General features: G+C 44.0%; 1 protein-coding gene across 3 annotated transcripts in view; it reads left to right on the top strand.

Annotated features, from left to right (window-relative positions):
• The window catches only part of LOC127416484 (protein stum homolog), a 47,954-nt gene extending 27,289 nt beyond the window's left edge, over window positions 1-20,665 (top strand). The window contains exons 2-5 of one of the 3 annotated variants that reach the window (XR_007893113.1): window positions 35-214; window positions 16,832-17,025; window positions 18,555-18,602; window positions 18,792-20,665. Coding sequence is in view for 1 of the 3 variants with exons in the window: in XM_051655877.1 (XP_051511837.1) it covers window positions 35-214; window positions 16,832-16,866 (215 nt within the window). In the remaining 2 variants the exon portion in view is untranslated. Of the gene's footprint in view, window positions 1-34; window positions 215-16,831 lie in introns of all 3 variants that reach the window. The other 2 variants (XR_007893112.1, XM_051655877.1) reach the window with 2 other exon arrangements.
• The last annotated feature ends 2,534 nt before the right edge of the window (window positions 20,666-23,199 follow it).

Below are 23,199 nucleotides of genomic sequence, written 5' to 3'. Positions count from 1 at the left end.
CTGTTGATGGCATCTCTTTATGTTTTTGTGACAGGCACGTTCATCTCAGCCTTCACGGTTTTGTGCGGAGCGAGGACGGATCTGCCTGACCGGCACATGTGCTGCGTGTTCTGGCTGAACATTGCAGCTGCCTTCATTCAGATCCTCACTGCCATCGTCATGGTGGGCTGGATCATGAGCATATTTTGGGGAATGGACATGGTCATTCTTGCAAGTGAGTATGCCTTGATAATACCACTAGACTTTGATAGAGTGGAGGCAGGGGTTTCCCATTTATTCATCTTATATATATATAATATTCAGATTTTTGTTTGTTCTTTTGTTTAAATCACACTATATACACTTTAGGATTAAGATTTTTAGCCATTGCTTAATGCACCACAGATTTACAGTGGGGTTCAACAGTTTGAGAACTAGAAGCAGAAAATGCTTCTATTTAGCAGTTGTTGTTATTTTATTAAATACTGTTTTATTACAAATTCTATTATAAGCAAAAAATTTGGTGCCTGTTCTTTGTTAATGTAATTACGTGACTGTGGCGACATTTTTGCTAAATTATATATCAGTTCCGAGGTGAAATGTCTACTGAGTGACGCTAAAAGTTAGTTCCATTTTCTCCCAAACAAATAAGGGTTTTTAGGTTAATGCTCTATTGAGTTTTAAATCAACAAAACCTACCCTAAATCTTAAACTTAAACCTACCCAACATGTCATAAAAGCACATTTGAAATGAGAAACGCAATTGCTGAAGCAACCACGTCATTTTGTTGACATTTTCGGCTCACGTGTGTTCTTCAGGACTCGTACCATGGTCCTTAGCATCACAAGTGAAATGCTCTATCATTTGAGCTACTGGAAAATTTTATTGTGCTTGAACAAGTTTCAAAATATAATTAGGGCCCGAGCACCGCTGGTGCGAGTACCCAATCGTTCTTCTAGGTGTTTATTATTTTTTTCCCAAATGAATCTCATTTTTGAGAGCCTAAACATACTCGAAAACTCATGAAACTTGCACACGCATCAGAAGTGGTGAAAATTTACATCTGATATGGGTTTCAGAATTAGGTGTGGCAAAATGGCTCGATAGCGCCACCTACAAACTTTCAACGATGTGTGGTTTATGCTACGTTTCACCTACACGTACAAAAATCAGTACACATGTGTATGTACACATGCCAATACCTACAAAAAAATCTCTTGGACCCATGCCCTAAACTCAACAGGAAGTCAGCCATTTTGATTTTTCTCTTCAATTTTTGCTCGGTTTTTGCCATTTCCAGGTATCGTACTTTAACAAACTCCTCCTAGAGATTTAATCAGATCTACTTCATATTTGGTTATTCTAATCTAAAGGCCTTGGTGATGCTAAATTGCAAAGCTTTTGAGTTTTCACTGCACGGCGTGGCCGTGACTGTCTGACAAGTTCGATGTTTCGCCATGAAAAAGGAAGTTGTTATAACTCATTCATAAAATGTCCAATCTGCCCCAAACTTCACATGTTTGATAATAGTCCCAGCCTGAATACATATACGTGCCAATATTCAGTTATAGTTGTAGCGCCACCAACTGGCAACAGCCAATTCCAGGTCTTGTACTTTAACAAACTCCTCCCAGAGATTTAATCAGATCAACATTATATTTAGTCAGTCTTAATCTAAAGGCCTTGGTGATGTTAAATTGTGAAGCTTTTGAGTTTACGTTGAAGGGCGTGTCCGTGGCGGCCTGACAAAGTTCGATATGAAACGAGTCACATATTTGAGGCCTAAACATGCTCGAAAACTCATGAAACTTTGCACACATCTCAAAAGTGGGGGAAATTTACATATGATACTGGTTTTAGAATAAATTTTGCCAAAATGGCTCAATAGCGCCACCTACAAAATTTCAATGAAGCAGCCCTCACGCCACGTTTCACCTACACGTAAGAAAATCGGTAGGCTTATGTAACATGTCAACACGTACAAAAAAGTCTCTTAGAAGCATATCCTAAACCCAACAGGAAGTCAGCCATTGTGATTTTTCTCTTCAATTTTTGCTCAGTTTTTGCCATTTCCAGGCCTCCTACTTTAACAAACTCCTTCTAGAGATTAAATCAGATCAACATCATATTCGGTCAGTCTAATCTAAAAGCCTTGGTGATCATAAATTGCGAAGCTTTTGAGTTTTCTTTGAACAGCGTGTCCGTGGCGGCCTGATAAATTTCGATGTTTCACCATGAAACAGGAAGTTGTTATATCTCAAACATAAAATGTCCAGTCTGCTCCAAACTTTACATGTTTTATAAGAGTCCCGGCCTGAACACTTCTATGTGCCAAAATTTAGTTATAGTCATAGCGGCGCCTACTGGCAACAGGAAATGACATGTTTTACACTGTGATACACTCTTAACAACATTTAAGTGCTACAAAATGCTAAAAAAACTGGAGTGACATTCCCCTGGCACAGCAACCCCAACGTGCACCAGGGTGCAAGGGCCCGTTCATCGCTGCTTGCAGCTTTAATTGATTATGTAATGCAAATGTTATAATGCATCACCTCACAAGTAGGGTGACCAGATTCCTGCCTGTCGAAAATGGGACAGCCCCCTCCCAGAAAAAATGAAATTGACGTATCCTTACCTTGGCGCAGACAAATGCGAAGTAGAGGGTGCATCCGCATCTGTAACTGTTATCACCTTGTACTTTTCGCTGGCAGCAATTTTTCTCAGTGCGCACTTGTCTCTCAAGAGTTAATTGTAAGATGCAGAGCAGTCCAGTCCAAAATTAAGATGTACAAAAAGCATTGCCTTCATGACTGTTACACTGAGTCGAAATTTATCTGGTGTCCTTGCTGCTTTCGTTAATGAGAACATACGCTCCACAGATGCAGATGTCCCAGGCAGGCATAAAACAAACTCTACGACCATGACTAAGACTCCAAAGTTGATGGTCTTGCTCTTCAGCTCACGAAAAACATCTGTCCATCTCTCAGACATGGCCGTCTTGTTCATGCTCCACTCAGTGATGCGACGAGTGACAATGTTTTTCACGCAAGCCCACTCACAAAGGCCGTGGTTTCGTCAGTCAAACTGAGAGAGGGGATTCTGGAGTAGAAGTGATCGAGGCTGCTCTGAATGTCTTTCCACTCTGGGATGTCTCTCAGTAGGGCCCACTCAAGTTTTTCTGTGTTCTGTGAGCGGCTCCAATTTTGGAGGTAATCCACCGATGCTGAATAAAAGTTTCTCACTGCACAAAAGAAATCATCTGCTCGCATGTCACCAGCTTCAACCAATGCATCCAATTGCTTTTTAATGTCAGAGGGTATGAATGATTCCTCCAGCCTGGCCTGCAAGACTTTTCTCAGATCATGAATGTGCAAAGCTATGGCCGTGCACAACAGAATGTTAAGCAAAAAGTCCTTCACTTGTGTGCACCTTGTCAGATTCAGAACTTTTCTTCACAAAACAATCACTAACACTTGGTGTGGCACACTTACTTGTAGCAGCATCCACATGCTGTGTGATGTCGGCGTGGCCTCCATGGGCAATGCCATGAAGCTCCACAAATCTCACACATCACTTTACTAGGCTCTGTATGTGACTCCTTTTTTAGAAATGTAAACTCTTTTTTGAATATCCTCATTAAATATACATGCATGCTTCCTTGACATTTTTCCAGCCGCAATTTCACCTGTGTGCTCTTTCAAACTGACTCTTCAATCAGTTCACTAACTGGACGTCTATTGATTGGGGATTGTGATTGGATAGTTTAATCCAGTCATGTACTTCAAATAACACGGTGTAATTGGCTACCTTTGATAAGAATACTCACGTGACTGAGAAAGACACATAGGCGATAGAGAAATTTTAGGAGAGGGGAAATAGGGGTCAAAACAAGATTTTTTCAGAATAAGTCTGGGCACTAGAAAAAGTGTTTAAATACGAGACTGTCCCGGGAAATACGCGCTATCGTGTTTTGATGTCATAAAAAAGCATTTTGTGAGGAACAGGGCGAAAAGTAAGTGTTTATGAACTGATAATCTGCAGTTGAACTCGTGATTTGTGTGAAAGGGAATGAAAGTTGTTGTCTTAGTGCCTCTGTTGTTCATTTAAATAGGAAACTACCACAATATGTACAATGAGCCACGTAAAAATCATTTTGAAAAAATGTTGGTACTAAGGCGCAGATAAATGCGAAGTAGAGGGTTTGCAAAAATAACTTGCTTAAATGACTGGCGTCCTGTTACTCTGACCCCCATCATCAGCAAATGCTTTGAGAGACTAATCAGAGATTACATCTGCTCTGTGCTGCCTCCCTCACTAGACCCATTGCAGTTTGCTTACCGCAACAACCGCTCCACTGATGATGCCATTGCATCTACAATACACACTGCTCTCTCCCACCTGGAAAAAAAGAACACTTATGTGAGAATGTTGTTTGTAGACTACAGCTCAGCATTCAACACCATAGTGCCCTCCAAGCTTGATGAGAAACTCTGGGCTCTGGGCTTAAACAACTCGCTGTGCAGCTGGATCCTGGACTTCCTGTCAAGCAGACGCCAGGTGGTTAGAATAGGCAGCAACATCTCCTCATCACTGAACCTCAACACTGGAGCCCCGCAGGGCTGTGTTCTCAGCCCACTCCTGTATTTCCTGTACACACATGACTGTGTGGCAACACACAGCTCCAATGCCATCATTAAGTTTGCTGATGATATGACGGTGGTAGGTCTGATCACTGACAATGATGAAACAGCCTACAGAGAGGAGGTGCACACTCTGACACACTGGTGTCAGGAGCACAACCTCTCCCTCAACGTTAGTAAGACAAAGGAGCTTGTGGTGGACTTCAGGAGAAGAGATAGAGAACACAGTCCCATCACATCAATGGAGCACCAGTGGAGAGAGTCAGCAGCTTTAAGTTCCTGGGTGTCCACATCACTGAGGAACTAACATGGTCCATCCACACTGAAGCCGTTGTGAAGAAGGCTCATCAGCACCTCTTCTTCCTGAGACGGCTGAGAAAGTTTGGAATGAACCGCCACATCCTCACACGGTTCTACACCAGCACTGTAGAGAGCAATCTGACTGGCTGCATCTCCGCCTGGTACAGCAATAGCAACGCCCACAACTGCAAAGCACTGCAAAGCACTGCAAAGCACTGCAAAGGGTGGTGCGAACTGCCAGACACATCATCGGAGGTGAGCTTTCCTCCCTCCAGGACATATATACCAGGCGGTGTGTGAAAAAAGCTCGGAGGATCATCAGAGACTCCAGCCACCCGAGCTATGGGCTGTTCTCACTGCTACCATCAGGCAGGCAGTATCGCAGCATCAGGACCCGCACCAGCCGACTTCATGACAGCTTCTTCCCCCAAGCAATCAGACTTTTGAACTCTTGATCTCCCACGAACAAAATACATCAGTACTGCACTTTATTATTCTTACTCTTATATCTCACACCGGACTGTCATAATTATATTATTATTATATTATATTCTCTCTTAACAACTTACTGTCAACCGACAGCCTGAATGTCAATACAGTACAATACAACCTACTGTACATTCTATATATACTATATATACTTTTTTATTGTATAATGTGTATTCTATATTGTGTGTATTGTATACTGTACATTGTATGTTATTATTTGTATATTGTGTTGTGAGTAATTATGTGTATATTAGATTTTAAATTGTGTTGTAAATCTGATGTTTATTGTAATTGGTATATGTCTCATCACTGTCACGACTACTATGTTGCTCGGAACTGCACCCAAGAATTTCACACACTATTGCACTTGTGTATATGGTTGTGTGACAATAAAAGTGATTTGATTTGATTTGATTTGATTTTGATTGGTATAGTAATGTGACTCTGAGACCAGGTTGACAATTTGAGTGAAACGTTGAATTAGAAAATGAACCTGAATAACAGAAGTCCCCTCTTGCTTTAAAGAGATAGTTCATCCAAAAATGAAAATTCTCTGATCATTTAATCACCTTCATGATATTCCAGGTTTGTATGACTTTCTTTCTTCACCAGAACACATTTGAAGAAAATAGAAAAATATCTCAGCTCAGCAGGTCCTTCAAATTCAAGTGGATGGTGATCCGACTTTTGAAGCTCAAAAAGAACAGACAAACAGCATAAACATCATCCATATGATACCAGTGGTTAAATTAATGTCTTCTAAAGCAATAGAATCAGTTTTGGTGTGAAAGATATCAATATTTAAGTACTTTTTAACTATAATCCATCGCTTTCGGTAAGCTTCACGAGAGGGTGGAGTTCTTGTGGTCTCTCGTGTGATGTATTTGCTTTGTCATGTTACGGACGTAATCTCACATTCTTCTCTCGGTTGAGACATCCTGGATAAGCACACAAATGCACCATTGTGAGTAAAGAAACAGATAAATACAGATCTAAACCAAAACCAACGAAGCCTCTTTACAGCATTCCTTCTACTAAGTGGTAAACAGCGCGGCTCTTCCATGTGTGCCACATGTGTTGCACATTTTCTTATATTTCTTCTTTATGTTACATCATAAATGTATATTGTTTTAAACTTTTGAAAATCCTTAAACTTTCATTGTATTTCCAGGTTTAAATGTAAACAAAATATCCCAGATTTTCAGTTTAACACTTTCAGATCTCACTGTATGTTTCTAACAATGTCTTGCAAAAACTACAATGTACATTTAGCATGCTAAGTATAAATGCCAAGAGTTAGTGAAGATAACAGCATTTCAGCAGTCAGCCTGCTGTGGGCCATAGTCTACTGCATTTATGTTCAGCCTCATGTCTTTCTTGTTCCTTATTATACCATCTCTGTCTTCCAGGGCTATAGACGGTGCTAGAATCCTTTGAACAAAGACTATTAGAGTGGTCTATTGGTAGGGAGTGGATAGAAAGCTCTGCAGTAATTGCTCTGTGTAGGTGGACAAAGCAATGTGCAGAACTTTGTCACTGTATTTCTCCTGTAAAACATTTGTACTATTATTGAATGTACTGCAATCACACCCATTTACCAGAAATCCAGTGTGAAAGTCTTTAAACATAGCTTTATTTTCATTCTTGTTTTTTTTTTTTCATGTTGATCTGCATGAAAGTTTTTACAGATTAATTTCAAAGTTCTAACCTTTAATTTATTTATTTTGCTACTTTATGATCTCTTGGATTGACAGTCTCTGAAGGTAAGTGAATCTGATATTTGACTTTGTCCTATCACAGCTCATCCTCTGACCTGTTTCAAATAGAACATAATAAAACATACCAAAATATAAGAAAATAAAACATGAAATACTACACCAATAATAAAAAATAAAAAACAATACTAAATGGTATACTACATGGTATAATCCTAAACAGCATTACACTATATTTGATACAGGTCTGTTCTCTTTACTGTTTGGCCACTCATTTCAGCCCATCACCAATACACATGCCTCAAGCTTGGCTTCTACTGTTGTGTGTATTCTGAACCATCTCAGATAATGTGCCTCCCACCACCTGCCATCTGCCAGTCTGCTCTCAGTCTGTTTGATCCACTTTTTGTCTGTTAAATGCCAATAGAGCCATAGTGCTCATTAGAATAGAAGCTCTGCACAAGCGCAACTTTATACAGAGACTGCCACAATGCACAGTGCCACCAGCCTTTTCAGTCACACGCTGAGCTCTTTGACAAGATCTTGTAGCAGCTTTGCCTTTGTGGCACGGCAGCCTTGGAGGACAGTTTAACTGTTAACTTTGCCTTGAAACCCGCAATAGAGATTACTAAGTGGCTTGCATGCAAAAGTGAATCGCCTTTTTAAAGCTTGTGCCTTGATCTATTTAAAACCGCATCTTAAATGCATTAATAAGATTCCTCTGCATTTTAAAACCTGTTGTAATGTAATGTTTTATGAATAGGTTGTCATTTTCCTTGTTAAACAAGGCCATTTGGAATGAGTCATTAAAGGGATAGTTCACCCAAAAATGAAACTTCTCTCATCATTTACTAACCCTGGGCCTAGGTAGCTCAGCGAGTATTGACGCTGACTGCCTAGTCATATGGGGTAACCTCCTCGTGGTCATGATTAGTGATTCTCGCTCTCAGTGGGGCGCGTGGTAAGTTGTGCGTGGATCGCGGAGAGTAGCATGAGCCTCCACATGCTGGGAGTCTCCGTGGTGTCATGCACAACGAGCCATGTTATAAGATGTGCAGAATGATGGTCTCAGAAGTGGAGGCAACTGAGACTTGTGCACAGAGCATGAGTGCACAGAGATAAAACTGTTATAAAGGAGATTGTTGAGCCAGTGCTGTTAAATGCAGTCCCCATTGAGGCACATTTTAAGGCAATATATGGACACCAAGCTACAGATGGTCGATTGATGTGTCAAGTGCAGCTTGCATCAGGTGGTAGTTGAGCATTTTTGATGAGGAACTGTCTTTTTTTTTTTTTATGAATTAAGGTATGACAAGTAAAACTTGTTTGGTCATTCAGCGTGTTCTCTTGATATCACAAAAAGGATGATATTCGAAAATATGAGTAAATAGCCCTTAAGTTAAAAGGATAGTTCACAAAAAAAGACATTTTATCATCATTCACATCATTCAAGTTGATTTAACCCCATGTTGCAAACTGTACACCTTTTTTACATTGAACACAAAAGAAGATATTTTGAAAAAAATGTTTCATACTTCTCTTTTCCATACAACAAAAGCATTCAGGGGCTGACAAGCTCCACAAAGGGCAAAAAGACACTATAAAAGCACAGTAAATGTCTGCCTGATCTCATGACAATTACGTGACTGTGGCGACATTTTTGCAAAATGATAATTTTCTTCATTACACATATTGTGGCAGTTCCGAGGTGAAATGTCCATTGTGTGGCACTAAAAGAGAGTTATATTCACCCAAAAATGAAAATTCTCTCATTATTTACTCACCCTGATGATATCCCAGGTGTGTATGACTTTGTTTCTTCAACAGGACACATTTGAAGAAAAATTGAAAATATCTCAGCTCTTTAGGTCCTTAAAATGCAAGTGAATGGAGATTGATCTTTTGAATCTCCAAAAATCAAAGACAGTCAGCATAAACATCATTGATAAGACTCCAGCTGTTAAATTAACCTAGACCTAACCTTAAATTAAAGCGATACGAAATTAAAGTGATACGATGACTTTTGGTGCAAAAAAATATTAATATTTAAGAACTTTTTAACTAATAACAATCACTTCCAGTAAGCTTCACGAGAGGGCTGAGATCACGTGGTCTCTCATGTGACGTATTCACATTGCCATGATACAGACGTAATCTCACGTCAAGCACACAAATGCACCATTGTGAGTAAAGAAACAGATAAATGCAGATCTAAACCAAAACCAACCAAGCTACTGTACAGTGTTCTTCCTTCTCACTTGTAAATGGCGCTGCTCTTCCGGCTGTGACTCACGTGCCTCAGTTCTCGTGTTTTTCAAATGCCAATGCGATTACGTCACACGCGCATACCACTGCAAAACGGAAGCATGATTTAGAGTTGAAAAAAGTACTTAAATCTTTTTCACACCAAAAACGATCGTGTCACTTTAGAAGATATTAATTTAACAGCTGATGTCTTTTTGATGACGTCTATGCTGAGTGTCTGTGATTTGTGGAGCTTCAAAAGAGAAATCTCCATTCACTTGCATTTTAAGGACCTACTGAGCTGAGATATTTTTCTATTTTTCTTCAAACGTGTTCTGGTGAAGAAAGAAAACGACATGGTTACTGGTGTAACCTCCGTTCCCTGATGGAGGGAACGAGACGTTGGTGTCGATGTAGTGACACTAGGGGTCACTCTTGGGAGCCCGAGACACCTCTGGTCTTTGATAAAAGGCCAATGAAAATTGGCGAGTGGTATTTGCATGCCACTCCCCCGAACATACGGGTATACAAGGAGCTGGTATGCAACCACTCATTCAGGTTTTACGCTGAGGAGCCGATATAAGGTCCGGCCATTTCAGCGGGTAGTTCAGCGTTGTGGCAGGAGGGACCAACGTCTCGTTCCCTCCATCAGGGAACGGAGGTTACACCAGTAACCATGACGTTCCCTATCTGTCACTCACTCGACGTTGGTGTCGATGTAGTGACACTAGGGGTCCCTATACAAAACGCCACAAGGCTGAACTGTGTTACGTGAACTGGCGGTGTGTGGTGGGCTTGCTGTGTGCCTCATAGCCAGCACACCAGGTCGACACGTAACCTCCCCCAACACAGTTATGAGTGTCAAACGGCCCTTTTTGGGGACAAGTCGACTACCCAGAGATAGAGACAGGCTTAACGCAGTCGTGGCCTCTTTCCCCTTCTCTTTTTCCACTCCCTAAAAAAGAAGGGGGATTATCTGACTGGGCCGCCAGGTCTAGTCGGGGGGTGTCCCTCCCAAGGGGAGGACACCGCGGAGACCACACCTCGCCCCAAGAGAGGGGGGATATTTAAGTGGAAGAATACATCACATGGTCTTTCCAACCATGTGGAGAGCCTTCAAGGTAGATCCTGCCCAATGGGGGAGGAGTTACTACAACATGGAGACTGAGGGGCTCTGCCCAAGGAAGACGCAGTTTGCCAGTAGGGAAACGAACTAGCGGAAGATATAGATCGCATGGGGTTAGCCTTACAGGGAACCGCCACATGCGGAGCACCTACCCCAGAACCGGGCTCTTAGTTAGCGCGTGTACTGGGCCGGCAGCGAGTCTCTCCGAAAACTCGACTGCCACAGGGCTCGGAGGAAGTCAACCAGGGAACAACTTTTGTGAACACTACTGGGAATTAACAGCGCATGTCTTCAGCTCAAAAGGAGGTGGAAGGCGCTATGTGCAAGCGATACACCCGGCCGGCTATCCCGGGCTTATCCGCTTGTGTTGCGTGCCACTACCTGGGACGAAACTGGTTCCACCCGGAGGTTGTAGAACCTTGCAAAGGTGTTGGGTGTTGCCCAGCCCGCTGCTCTGCAAATGTCTGTTAGAGAGGCACCTCTGGCCAGGGTCCAAGAAGCCGCTACACCACGGGTAGAATGGGCTCGTAGCCCTACCGGGGGCGGCATGTTTTGGGCAAGACATGCCATAGTTATGGCGTCAATGAGCCAGTGGGCGATCCTCTGCTTGGAGACAGCGCTTCTTTCCGCTGTGCACCAAAGCAGACAAAGAGCTGCTCAGAGATTCTAAAGCTCTGCGTGCGATCCAAATAGATGCGTAAAGCGCGCACTGGACACAGCAACGACAGGGCTGGGTCTGCCTCCTCCTGGGGCAGCGCTTGCAGGTTCACCACCTGGTCCCTAAAAGGAGTGGTGGGAACCTTGGGCACATAGCCCGGTCGGGGGTCTCAGGATCACGTGAGAATAGCCCGGACCGAACTCCAGGCACATTTCGCTGACAGAGAACGCTTGCAGGTCACCTACCCTCTTGATGGAAGTGAGCGAAGTCAGGAGGGCAGTCTTCAAGGAGAGTGCCTTAAGCCCGGCTGACTGCAAAACTCAAAGGGGGCTCTCTGTAGACCCTGAAAAACTACAGAGGTCCGATGAGGGAACAAGGCGTGGCCTGGAGGGATTCAGCCTCCTGGCGCCTCTTAGGAACCTGATGATCAGATCATGCTTCCCTAAGGACTTACCGTCGACTGCGTCATGGTGTGCTGCTATGGCAGCAACGTACACCTTCAAGGTGGAAGGGGACAGCCTCCCTTCCAACCTCTCTTGCAGGAAGGAAAGCACTGATCTGACTGCACACCTCTGGGGGTCTTCCTGATGGGAAGAACACCACTTAGCGAACAGACACCACTTAAAGGCATACAGGCGCCTCGTAGAGGGAGCCCTAGCCTGAGTGAATGTGTCTACCACCCAGACATGGAGATTCCAGAGGTCTGGGCACGGGTGCCGGATGGTGCCCCTTCCCTGAGAAAGAAGGGCCTTCCTCAGGGGAATTTGCCCGGGGGGAGCTGTCACGAGGAGCGTGAGGTCCGAGCACCACGTCTGGGCGGGCCAGTAGGGTGCTTACCAGGACGACATTCTCCTCGTCCTCCCTGTCCTTGCACAGGGTCTGTGCGAGCAGGCTCACTGGGGAAAACGCATATTTGCGGATGCCAGGGGACCAGCTGTGTGCCAGCGCGTCTATGCCGAGGAAGGCCTCGGTGAGGGCGTACCAGAGCGGGTAGTGGGAGGATTCTTGGGAGGCGAACAGGTGCACCTGTGCCTGACTGAATCGACTCCAAATCAGCTGGACCACCTGAAGGTGGAGTCTCCAGTCTCCCTTGAGGGTAACCTGTTGTTACGGCGCGTCCGCCGGAGTGTTGAGGTTGCCCGGGATGTGAGTGGCTTGCAGCGACTTGGTGCTGCTAACTCCGTTGGAGGAGACGGCGGGCGAGTTGTGACATACAGCGGGAGCGCAGACCGCCTTGGCGGTTGACATATGCTACCGCTGCCATGCTCTCTGTCCGAACTAGAACGTGCTTGCCCTGGATCAACAGCCGGAACCTCCGCAGGGCGAGCAGAATTGCCAGTAACTCGAGGCAGTTGATGTGCCAACGCAGCCGCGGACCCGTCTAGAGGCCGGCGGCTGCGTGCCCATTGCCAACAGCGCCCCAGCCCGTTTTGGAGGCGTCTGTCGTGACCACGACGTGCCTGGAGACCAGTTCTAGAGGAACACCTGCTCGTGGAAACGAGAGGTCGGTCCAAGGGCTGAAAAGACGGTGACAGACCGACGTAGTGGCCACGCGGTGTGTCCCGTGGTGCCATGCCCGTCTCGGGACTCGAGTCTGGAGCCAGTGCTGAAGCGGCCTCATATGCATCAACCTGAGCGAGGTGGCCACCGCCGAGGATTCCATATGCCCCAGGAGCCTCTGAAAATGTTTCAGTGGAACCGCTGTTTTCTGTTTGAACGCCTTCAAACAGGCCAGCACCGACTGGGCGTGCCCGTTCGTAAGGTGCGCCGTCAAGGAGACTGAGTCCAACTCCAAACCGAGAAAAGAGATGCTCTGAACCGGGAGGAGCTTGCTCTTTTCCCAGCTGACCCGAAGCCCTAGTCGGCTGAGGTGTGAGAGCACCAGGTCCCTGTGCGCGCATAACCCGTCTCGAGAGTGAGCTAGGATTAGCCAGTCGTCGAGATAGTTGAGAATGCGAATGCCCACCTCCCTTACGCCTGAACCTCGAACGCGAACCGCAGGAAGGATCGAGACATGAAAGTACGCATCCTTCGGGTCTACCGCCGCGAACCAATCTTGATGCCGGACGCTCGCTAGAATGCGTCTTTGCGTCAGCATCTTGAACGGGAGTCTGTGTAAGGCCCGGTTCAGTACTCGCAGGTCCAAGATTGGCCGCAACCCACCGCCTTTTTTCGGTACAATGAAGTAGGGGCTGTAAAACCCCTTCTTCATCTCGGCTGGAGGGACAGGTTCTATCGCGTCCTTCCGAAGCGAAGTGAATCATGCAGCCGAGTCGGACGGTCCGGACCAGCCCTCGTGACGGACTGGAAAGCGCAAGCCATGCGTCCGAGTTCCGCGCAAGGGGGACCAAAGGGACAACATCATCGGATGTACCGGCGGGTGGGGCCTCGCGGCGGGGCGGAGCTTGAGGTGCCACACCACATCGTGGCCGTGCTGAGTCCGAGGACATCGAAGCACTTACCTGGCTACTTGTGACCACCCCCGGAACAGCCTGGGACGGGGGAGGAAGAGGCCTGTCCTCATGACCCGTGGAGACTGTCACATTGGGGGCGGATTTGTGCCACAGCTGGGCGCTCAGGGCGGGAGACCGCCGCTGGAGCGCCAACCTGCCAAATGGAGTGGTGGACGGTGGTCGTGATGCCAGCCGTACACACCGGATATGTGACCCAGGGAACAAGGAAACCACTCTTGCGGAGCTCTTGAGTACTGCAGCCACTTGGGCATGCAGCACAATTAAATGCAAAAGGTAACAAAAAGATGAAGATCTGCTTACCAGCTCCAGAGCAGCGGGTTTCGTTGTCCCTGGGTCGCCCGTCTCAGGGGCGCTTCGAAGACCTCCGTGGGTTCTTCTGTGCCGGCTGTGAGACGGGTGGCGTCGGCTTCCTGCGGTGGGCTCCACGCCGGGGCCGGGCCGGAGGGGCGGGCTGCGGCGGAGCCGGTGCAGTCACCGCAGGGGGATGCCCTCGGCGATGAGTAGATGGGGTGCGGGATCTTGAGCCACGCCGGGGCAGGACAAGCCGGCTAGCATCCATCTACTGCTCTACCATCGAGAACTGCTGGGCAAAGTCCTCGACGGTGTCGCCGAATAGGCCCGCCTGGGAAATGGGGGCAGCAAGGAATCGTGTCCTGTCGGCCTCACCCATCTCGACCAGGTTGAGCCAAAGTTGGCGCTCCTGGACCACTAGTGTGACCATCGTCCGCCCGAGAGACCGCGCCATGACCTCCGTCGCTCGGAGAGCGAGGTCGGTCACCGAGCGCAGTTCCTGCATCAATCCCGGGGCGGAACTACCCTCGTGCAGTTCCTTTAGCGCCTTGGCAGACTTGCAGGAGAGCCATGGCGTGCAGGGCGGAGGCGGCTTGTCCAGCAGCGCAGTAGACTTTGACCGTCAGAGACGACGTAAACCTACAGGCCTTGGACGGGGGCTTTGGGCACCCGCGCCAGGTGGCAGCGCTCTGCGGGCATAGGTGCACCGCGAGCGCCTTTATCCACCGGGGGATTGCCGAATAACCCTTGGCCGCCCCACCATCGAGGGTAGTGAGAGCGGGGAAGCTGAAAAGATCGGGACCGGGCAGTAAAAGGTGCATCCCGCAACCTTGTCAGCTCTTCATGCACTTCTGGGAAGAAAGGAACGGGGCGGGTCGTGGCTTTGAGCGGCGCCGCGAGCCCAGGAACCAATCACAGAGCCGCGAGGGTTCAGGGAAGAGCGGTGAAATCCACTCTAACCGACGCTCGCGGCTGTCCGGGAAAGCATGTCGTCATCTCTGCGTCAGCCTGTGACTGGGCGATCGACCCCGAAGGGAGGAGCCCAGCTGAGGCTTCCGACTGGACGAGCCCGCTCTCCGATGCTGCGCTCGAGAGCTCAGCACTTTCGCGGGCTCCGAATAAGAGGTCGAACTCGCCGTGAGACGAGCCGGCGGACTCACCCGGAAGCCCGATCGGGGCAGACGAGCGTGCTGGGGAATGGGAGGTCCGCGGGGGGATACCTGGCGGAGGCGGTCCCATTGGGGTCCCCAAATCGCCCCCAGTGCTAGCCGCGCTGGCCTCAAACCCGTGGGTAAAAGGACCGAGGCGGGAGCCTCTGGGGTGGCTCGCTTCCTTACGAAGGCGAGCCGCGACCGCAACGTTGCCATGGACACATTCTCGCAATGAGAATGTGACCAACCACGAACGCTGTCTCCGCGTGAGCAGTGCCCAGACACGAAAGACAGTGATCGTGACCGTTAGAAGGCGAGAGATAACGAGCACAACCAGGAATAACACACAATCAGAAAAGCATCTTTAAAAAGACGCGTCTTTAAAAAGACATTCCGTGTGTGCGCTCTTTTAGAGAAATATATACTCTTTTAGAGGGGAAAAATGCTCTTTCAGAAAATATACTCTCTAGTTTTTCTGCCGAAGCGCCCAGGGGCATTCTCTGCAGTGCACCAGTGCAGAGGAGGGAGAAGCCGCTGAAATGCGCCGTCAGATCCAGCAGGTGAATGAAAGTAGTATTCAGCTCAATGAGCATGACCGTTCGGCTCCGAAGAGAAAATTTGAATGAGTGGTTGCATACCAGCTCCTTGTATACCTGTATGTTCGGGGGAGTGGCATGCAAATACCACTCGCCAATTTTCATTGGCCTTTTATCAAAGACCAGAGGTGTCTCGGGCTCCCAAGAGTGACCCCTAGTGTCACTACATCGACACCAACGTCGAGTGAGTGACAGATAGGGAACCATACACACCTGGGATATCATGAGGGTGAGTAAATGATGAGAGAATTTTCATTTTTGTGTGAACTATCCTTTTAAGTCGCAATTGCTGAAGCAACCATGTCATTTTGTGGTGCTTTTATTAGGCTTTTGGCTCACGTGTTGAGTTGGGTGCCCTTCAGGACTTGTACTTCGGTCAGTTGAGCTACCATGCAAATTGTTTGTGCTTGAACAAGTTTGTAAATGTAGTGGGTAGGTATGTAATGCCAACGTTAAAATGTATTGCCTTACAAGTCATGCACTGTAAGTGTTTTGATATCATAAGTGATGTATTGTGTGAGGAACAGGGCAAAAAGTGTTAATGTTAATCTGCCATTTTGAGGTGTGTTCACACAAAATCCGTGACGATTTTGTGGGACGAAATTCTGACAAAAGGCACGCCATCACTGGCACGCCAGCAATGGCGAGAGAGGAGTAGACTATTTTATTTATACAAATTCCGCACCAGCATTCCAATCTACATCTTGACGTAATCCTTCCTCATGATCACGCAGCGTGATTTCATCAGCTGAATGAGTGGCTAAACACTAAAGTGTGACGAGACTCATGCAAGCCATTCGTGCATCACAAGCCGGCAACGCTTCGCACAAGTAAACTTGCCGGCTTTGTTGCGGTCAGGCTGCGCAGATGACAGCCTACATTCTGTGTTTTATTTTATTTTGGAGCTTGACAGCCTTGAACATTCTTATCTTATTATGTTCCACGGATGGAACAAAAAAGTCATACTGGTTGGGAATAACATAAGGGTGAGTAAATGAAGACAGAATTTTCATTTTTGGGTGGTTATAGTTAATAGATTGACTTTTGAAAGGCTTGGACCTGCAACCTGCTACATGACATCCAGCCATTCATTTCACCCATAATGCAGTATTATTATTAACCAGAGTTTTGTGTTCTTACACTGTGCTGTTTTTCTACTTACAGGCTACAGGGAACAGGCCGCACCCCAGCAGCTCTGATTGCTGCGCTTGAAACTTAATCTTGAATGTGCACCTTTTTCCTGTGCTGTCTGGTCAACATTAATGGGAGTTTTGAGAAGGCCCCCAGGTAGCTTGGGAGATCCAGGGGTTGATCACATATAGATTCACAGTCACACTCCTGTTGTTACTTCCTGTCAGGTACTAAATAAAAGGGACTTGACTGTCAAGAGACAGAAAAAAGTATGAATATGATCTGTGAATATCTCAATAATTGTACAGATGTGTGAACCATCTATGTGCCGAACACATACTTTGCCTGTCAGGGAAAACCGATATAGTTTAAACATGCTCTAATCTGTAATATGCTCTAATGTGTAGTATTAATGTGCACTAAATTGACCAGTATACACTAAGGACATATGAATGTCTTAAACTGGTGGACCAGGGCTAGTTTAACTTTGAACTCCAGTAAATATTTCTCAGAGTTGGTTTATTTTTTAAAAGCCAATCATTGTATAGACACATACCTTAAAAGCAACAAAAAGCTATTGAATATTTCCACTGTTATTGCCAAGGAAAAAGATGAATACAATTTGTCCTTCTGTGACAAAATATACCTTTTGGTTAAAATTTTCCTTCATTGTATGGTTGACCCTTTCCTGAATGTTTGCCAGTATGGTGTAATTATGTTCACTTGTTTACCTAAGAGCAATTATAAAATATGACAATATCTGAACTAGAGTTGTGTCCCAAATTACGCACTATACACTATACACTCAGTCATGTAGTGTATGAATTTTCAAAGTGTAGTATCGTCCCAAATGGAACACTTCACGTTTTTTGTACTACACAGAAGCATTCGCCATTTAACAGCTGACGGAACTGATGTTTCAAACACATGCAATGTGTTTGCTAGTTGCTACATTCTCCATTATTTACAATTGTTTTGTCAGATGAACAATGCAACCAGGTATCTCCGCCCCTTCCGCAATGGGCGGGCCCTGGATTTTACATAGAAATTGGCCCAAAAGTTGTTGAGCGGGGTTTGGGGTTGTCACTGTCCTTTTCTGCATATCGTGGTCCCCTTCAGCATATCGCAGCGTTGCTTTGCGGCCCATTTGGCATAATGCAGCAGCCCGTTTCATCTTATCGCCACCTGTTCAGCACCGTTCGGCCCCATTTCGTGGCCGGGCCACTGTGAAAAGTCCCGGTTCTCCCTATAGCCTGTCCGCCCCGTCTTCTGCTACGTACGGCAAGCCGCGAGGGCTGAGTGCATAAAGTGTCCAAAATTCCACACCCCGTTTGGATGGTTGAAGAAGTGCATCATCCGGGTACTTATAGCATACTTTTGTTGCATTTTCAGTGTTAACATACTACTCGCACTACTAACACTTCAAAATGACTTAGAATAGTGCAGTAGTGTGCGATTTGGGACACACCTTCGGTTTTTGAAACCTACATACAAAGCCACTGCTGTAGAAATCACGCGTTTGCATATTTTGACTTGTCTCAAAACCTTATAGTCACTAAGATTTAACCTTTTTGATAACTTCCCAGTGTGCAACTAGCTCCGGTCGCCACTATTTACATTTTTTAAAGAGCTGTCCAATGAAAAGCAAAGCATAATAATGCTGAATATTTTGCTTCCCACAGAGCACTGTATGAATACATATTACACTGAATATTTACTGTATATGGTCATGTGCATTATCCACCTTATTTTTCAGTGAAACTAGGGCGCTGCCATTATCAACCTTGAATGTGGACCACTTCAGGTATCAGCCACTTCCAGCTATTTTAGCGATACAAAAATATTACATTATGCTGCTTTATATTACAGGCTGGCAGTTTATGTCATCATATTATTATCATTAATTATGATTTTTATAAACTCATTGGTTTTGAATGCATATAGTTTTACCATATATCGCATTTTGCCATCGTTGTATCACACTGTTGCACAGGCAGAATGAATGAGAGGTCAGGCGCTGACAGGACAGTCCTCCGCACCGTCTGGAACACCTCAACTTTACACAACCAGAAGAGAGAAGAAAGCCGCTGGGCAAATGCTGCTTTAACTTTCTTTGCACCAAAACTGAATCTTGTTTCATCTTGGCAAATTAATAAGCGCATTTTACTCTCCGTTCTTGTCAGAGAGCATTCTCTTTGCAAAATAAGGTGGATAGTGTTTATAGTATTTCTTTATTGTGTGCTGTGTATAACTCAAATTAAGCCTTATAAACAGGAAGTGTGTAATTTTCTATTTGTTTTTGTTATCTCTACTAGTCTGAAATACACAGAGACCAACAGCTAAAAACAAAACCTTTTCTCTTCACTCCAAAAATGAAGTCATTACCCTTACTTAATTGAATTTGAGAAAGTTTTTACAAGCAATTTAATCTATTTCATTCAAATTAAAACAGTTTAATTGAGCCAACATAATTTAGTTGGATTAGGTCAAATCAGTGCAATATAGTTGGTTTAACTCAACTTTATTAGATTCATCTAACTTATTTTGTTATGTTGGTCAAACATATTAATTTACTAAGGTTTATTTAATTAATTGTCATATTTTAGTCCAAATTCATTTCTTTTTTTAATTGTCAGTATATGCTAGGTGAGCAAGTGTAAGGATAGTGAGACTGTTGCACTGTCAGTTTGATAGCAACTGCTTAAAGAGCTAAGTAGCATTCAAATCAAACATCACTTAAAAGTGCAAGTCCTTCCTCAACCAAAGCACAAGTACCAGTTTTCACCACAATGGTAACCCCCAAACACTAGCTAAACAAACACTACTTTATATACTAAATTATAAAACAGGCCAGTAAACATGAACAAAACTCATTCTGTTCTTATCTTGCTAAAAATGAATTAAATAACATTTGTTCACGCCATCTAGTCCCCTGCAAAGCATGCTGGAAAATGGAAATCCCCTGGCCAGTTTCCTCTGTGAGATTAGGCTGGTTTCATCAATGCTACAAAAAATATTCATGTAAACCTTACTCGAATGGATTAAGTAAACTTTAATTGTACAAATTTGATTGAATTTAACCTAATGAATTTAAGTTAAGACAAAATGTTCTAGAAATGTGTTGCTTTAGTTCATTTTAATTAAGTGAACAACCTGCAAAAATCAATTTTTTTGAGTGTTGTAATTATCAGTTGTTAAGTAAAACAGACAAGTATTGGTGAATAATAGTGGGCCAGTTGCCATAGTGACCGCCCACTTTAATCAACTCATGCGTAGGGGATGAAATAATGTAATTAAATTGAGTTATTTTTATTTGACCGACTTAGGGAAAAGGTACAGCACAAACTGTAAAAGTCAAAACAGTATCATTTAGGGGTGTGACATTGAAGAATTAACCGCCAATTGCTAATGGCACCAGCAACTGTGTAAGCAGAATATTTGGTGTTGCTGATTGCACAATGTGTTAGTAAAAATCCAGTAAAGTCTGAGGTGGCCCATTCCCAAATATTAGATACTTTCATTCACAACATGACTATTCTGAGGAGTCCCAAATTTAGCTGAGTCTCTATTTGGATATAAATAGATATTAGCTGGTCTCTGGTGTGAATGTGTGCTGTGAATGTATTTGAGGGTTTGTTGCAAATATGGATAGAAACTAAATTTGTTGTGTAGAGTTGTGTGTTGTTCTATTTAGTGCTGCCTTTTTTTAAATACAAACATTACTGTAGAATCCAGTGCTAAGCCCAAAGGCATTAATTTATTACAGCCAAACATACTGTATGTTACTCAGTAGACTCACACAATGATTTTGTAAACTGTCACTCCTCTGTAAATGTCAGAGGTATCATATCTAATAAATTCTTCCTCTAAAAATGACAATGTGGTGATTTTTTCCCCCATAAAACACCAGAGATACACACATTTTAAAATAGGCTAAACAAATCTGTGTATGACCACTAGTAGTAAAGTTTCACACTCAAAATGTAATAAAATCCTGTTAATGTTAAATTTTATATCAACGCCAGTGTGTAATTTTTGTATGTTAAAATACATTCTCTTATGTAAGTAAGCCATTTTTGAGACGTGACTTCAAGGCATTTACCTAGTAAGGCACTGAATTCTATTATCTTAGGCCTTTGCACTGCATTCCTCTAGTCTCGCTGTTTTTTTCTGGTCTCTGGTGATAAAATCAACTAAAGGCACCATGAATAGTTTCTGGAAACTATATAAAGTGATGTTGTGTGTATACTACACTCGTAGATCATGTACGTGTTTGAATGTACATGCCAAACAAACTGTACTGTAGCATGAAGACACTTGTGAAACTTATACTGGCTTGGTTTACAGCTGAGAAGAGCTTCTACCCTGCTAAAAAATCCAGCATTATTGGTCACCAGCTTAAGTTGTGTTTTGTGCACTGGTCCCCCAGCATGGCATGCTGGTGTGCTGGTGACCATACCAGGCTTTTTAATTAGCTAAACCAGCTTCACCTGAAAGACCATGCTTGTCAACCAACTTCAACAGCTGGGCCTTGCTGATGAAAAGCATAGCTATGCTGGTCCACCAGCTAGACCAGCATCAAATCAGCACTAACCACCATTAAACTAGCATGGGAATTGCATGCTGGTTAAGCTGGATTTTATAGCAGGGTAAGGTCTGAGCTTATCACTGTAATGTTGTCATTACTGGAAAAATCAAGTTGTCTTAATTAAAAATTACTTGAAATGTCAAGTTTTGGGCTCATGATGCATATATCTAAGTTCCTTGAACCTGTTTATCTACTTTAGATTTTAAGTGTTACAGTAATAACTCAAACTTTTGAGTACAAAATTGAGGCCATGAGGAATACACATAATGTCTTGCGCTTTAATTATTTAATTATGTTTCCTTGGTCAAAAGGAACAAATGGGGGCATTTAAATCGTTTTTATTAAGAATTTATAGTTTTGTCTCTTTTGTGGTATTATTTATATTGTTTTGTTGCAAACAGGTGTGTGTGTGTGTGTGTGTGTGTGTGTGTGTGTGTGTGAGTGGGCAGGTTTGGGTGGTTTACGAGGAAATTGTTTTAGGTTACAAACTGGTAATTACAAGGGTATTATGCTACACATGTGGTTTATGAGGACATTTCTAGTGTCCCCATAATTCAAATCGCTTTAAAAACATACTAAACTATGTTTTTTGAAAATAAAAATGCAGAAAGTTTTTTGTGAGGGTTAGGGTTAGGAGATAGAATCTATAGTTCATACAGTATAAAAATCATTATGTCTATGGAGAGTCCTCATAAGGATAGCCGCACCAACGTGTGTGTGTGTGTGTGTGTGTGTGTGTGTGTGTGTTTGTTTGTGCGGTTGTCTCACTGACTCTTGAACATGGCCTCTCTCCAAGCTCCCTGCTCCCCATGCTAATATTTCTGAGGCTTACTGCCAGTGGTGTGACTCATTCCAAATATGACTAAATAAGGAAGTCCAGCTTATTCGAGGGAGGAAAATGAAAATTAAGCTGCTTAACCTTCATAGTTTATGCTATCAGATAAAAATAATTTTATTTGTACACCTTCTGCACCACTGATATCCAATCAGGTCAGGATGATGGATGCCAAAAAAATATGCCAAAATAAAGAACACCACATAGGCTTGCTGGTATATATTACTGTTTGGGATACATTTCTACATTTTTTGAATTATGAAGATCAGAAGTGATGCATACTTGTTTTAAGAGGAAATGAAAATATAATATGCATCATTTTAACTAGGCTATACACTGCTCCAGTGCATTGAACAAGAGAGCCATTAGGTGGCAACTGTTCACTTTGAGAGAACTTGGCTGTCAGTCATATGGAGTAAATTCCAGTTAACCAATTCAGACCAAGGGTGTAGCCAGGAAATTCCTTTTGGGTGGGCCTCAACAGAAATGGATAGGCCAAGTTTTCACCCAAATTTTTTTAAATCAAATTTTCCTTAACAACAGAGAAGCGGCACATTCAAACAGTTCTTTTGTACCTTTGAACTCTTTGACTAGCATGCTTCCTTTTTTGTGCTTACCTCTATTGTTCACTTCCATGATGGAAATATTTATATAAATGTTAGCCAGGAAGGATAAAGAAATGGAAAACACTGGATATGACAATATCAGACTTAATTTAAGCCTCCCCTCACCGTCTGTAGGCATACAAGCTTTTCTTTCCCAAAATGTTTTATGATACCTGTACATTCTTACTTGGAAATTGTCTATGGAGCCAAATTTGTGCCAAAACTAAACAAATAAATAGAATGTTTTGCAAACAAACACAATCCACTTTGCAAAGAAAAACTAGACTCTCAAACAAACGGCCTTTTTATTATTATTATTATAAAGCGATTTGCACATACAAAGGGCAATTTAAGAGAAAATGAATGCTAATTG

This window comes from Myxocyprinus asiaticus, chromosome 25 (genome assembly GCF_019703515.2).
Source record: "Myxocyprinus asiaticus isolate MX2 ecotype Aquarium Trade chromosome 25, UBuf_Myxa_2, whole genome shotgun sequence".
Classification (NCBI taxonomy): domain Eukaryota; kingdom Metazoa; phylum Chordata; class Actinopteri; order Cypriniformes; family Catostomidae; genus Myxocyprinus; species Myxocyprinus asiaticus.
Note: the sequence above shows the minus strand (reverse complement) of the source record. Positions and strands in the feature narration are given on the sequence as shown.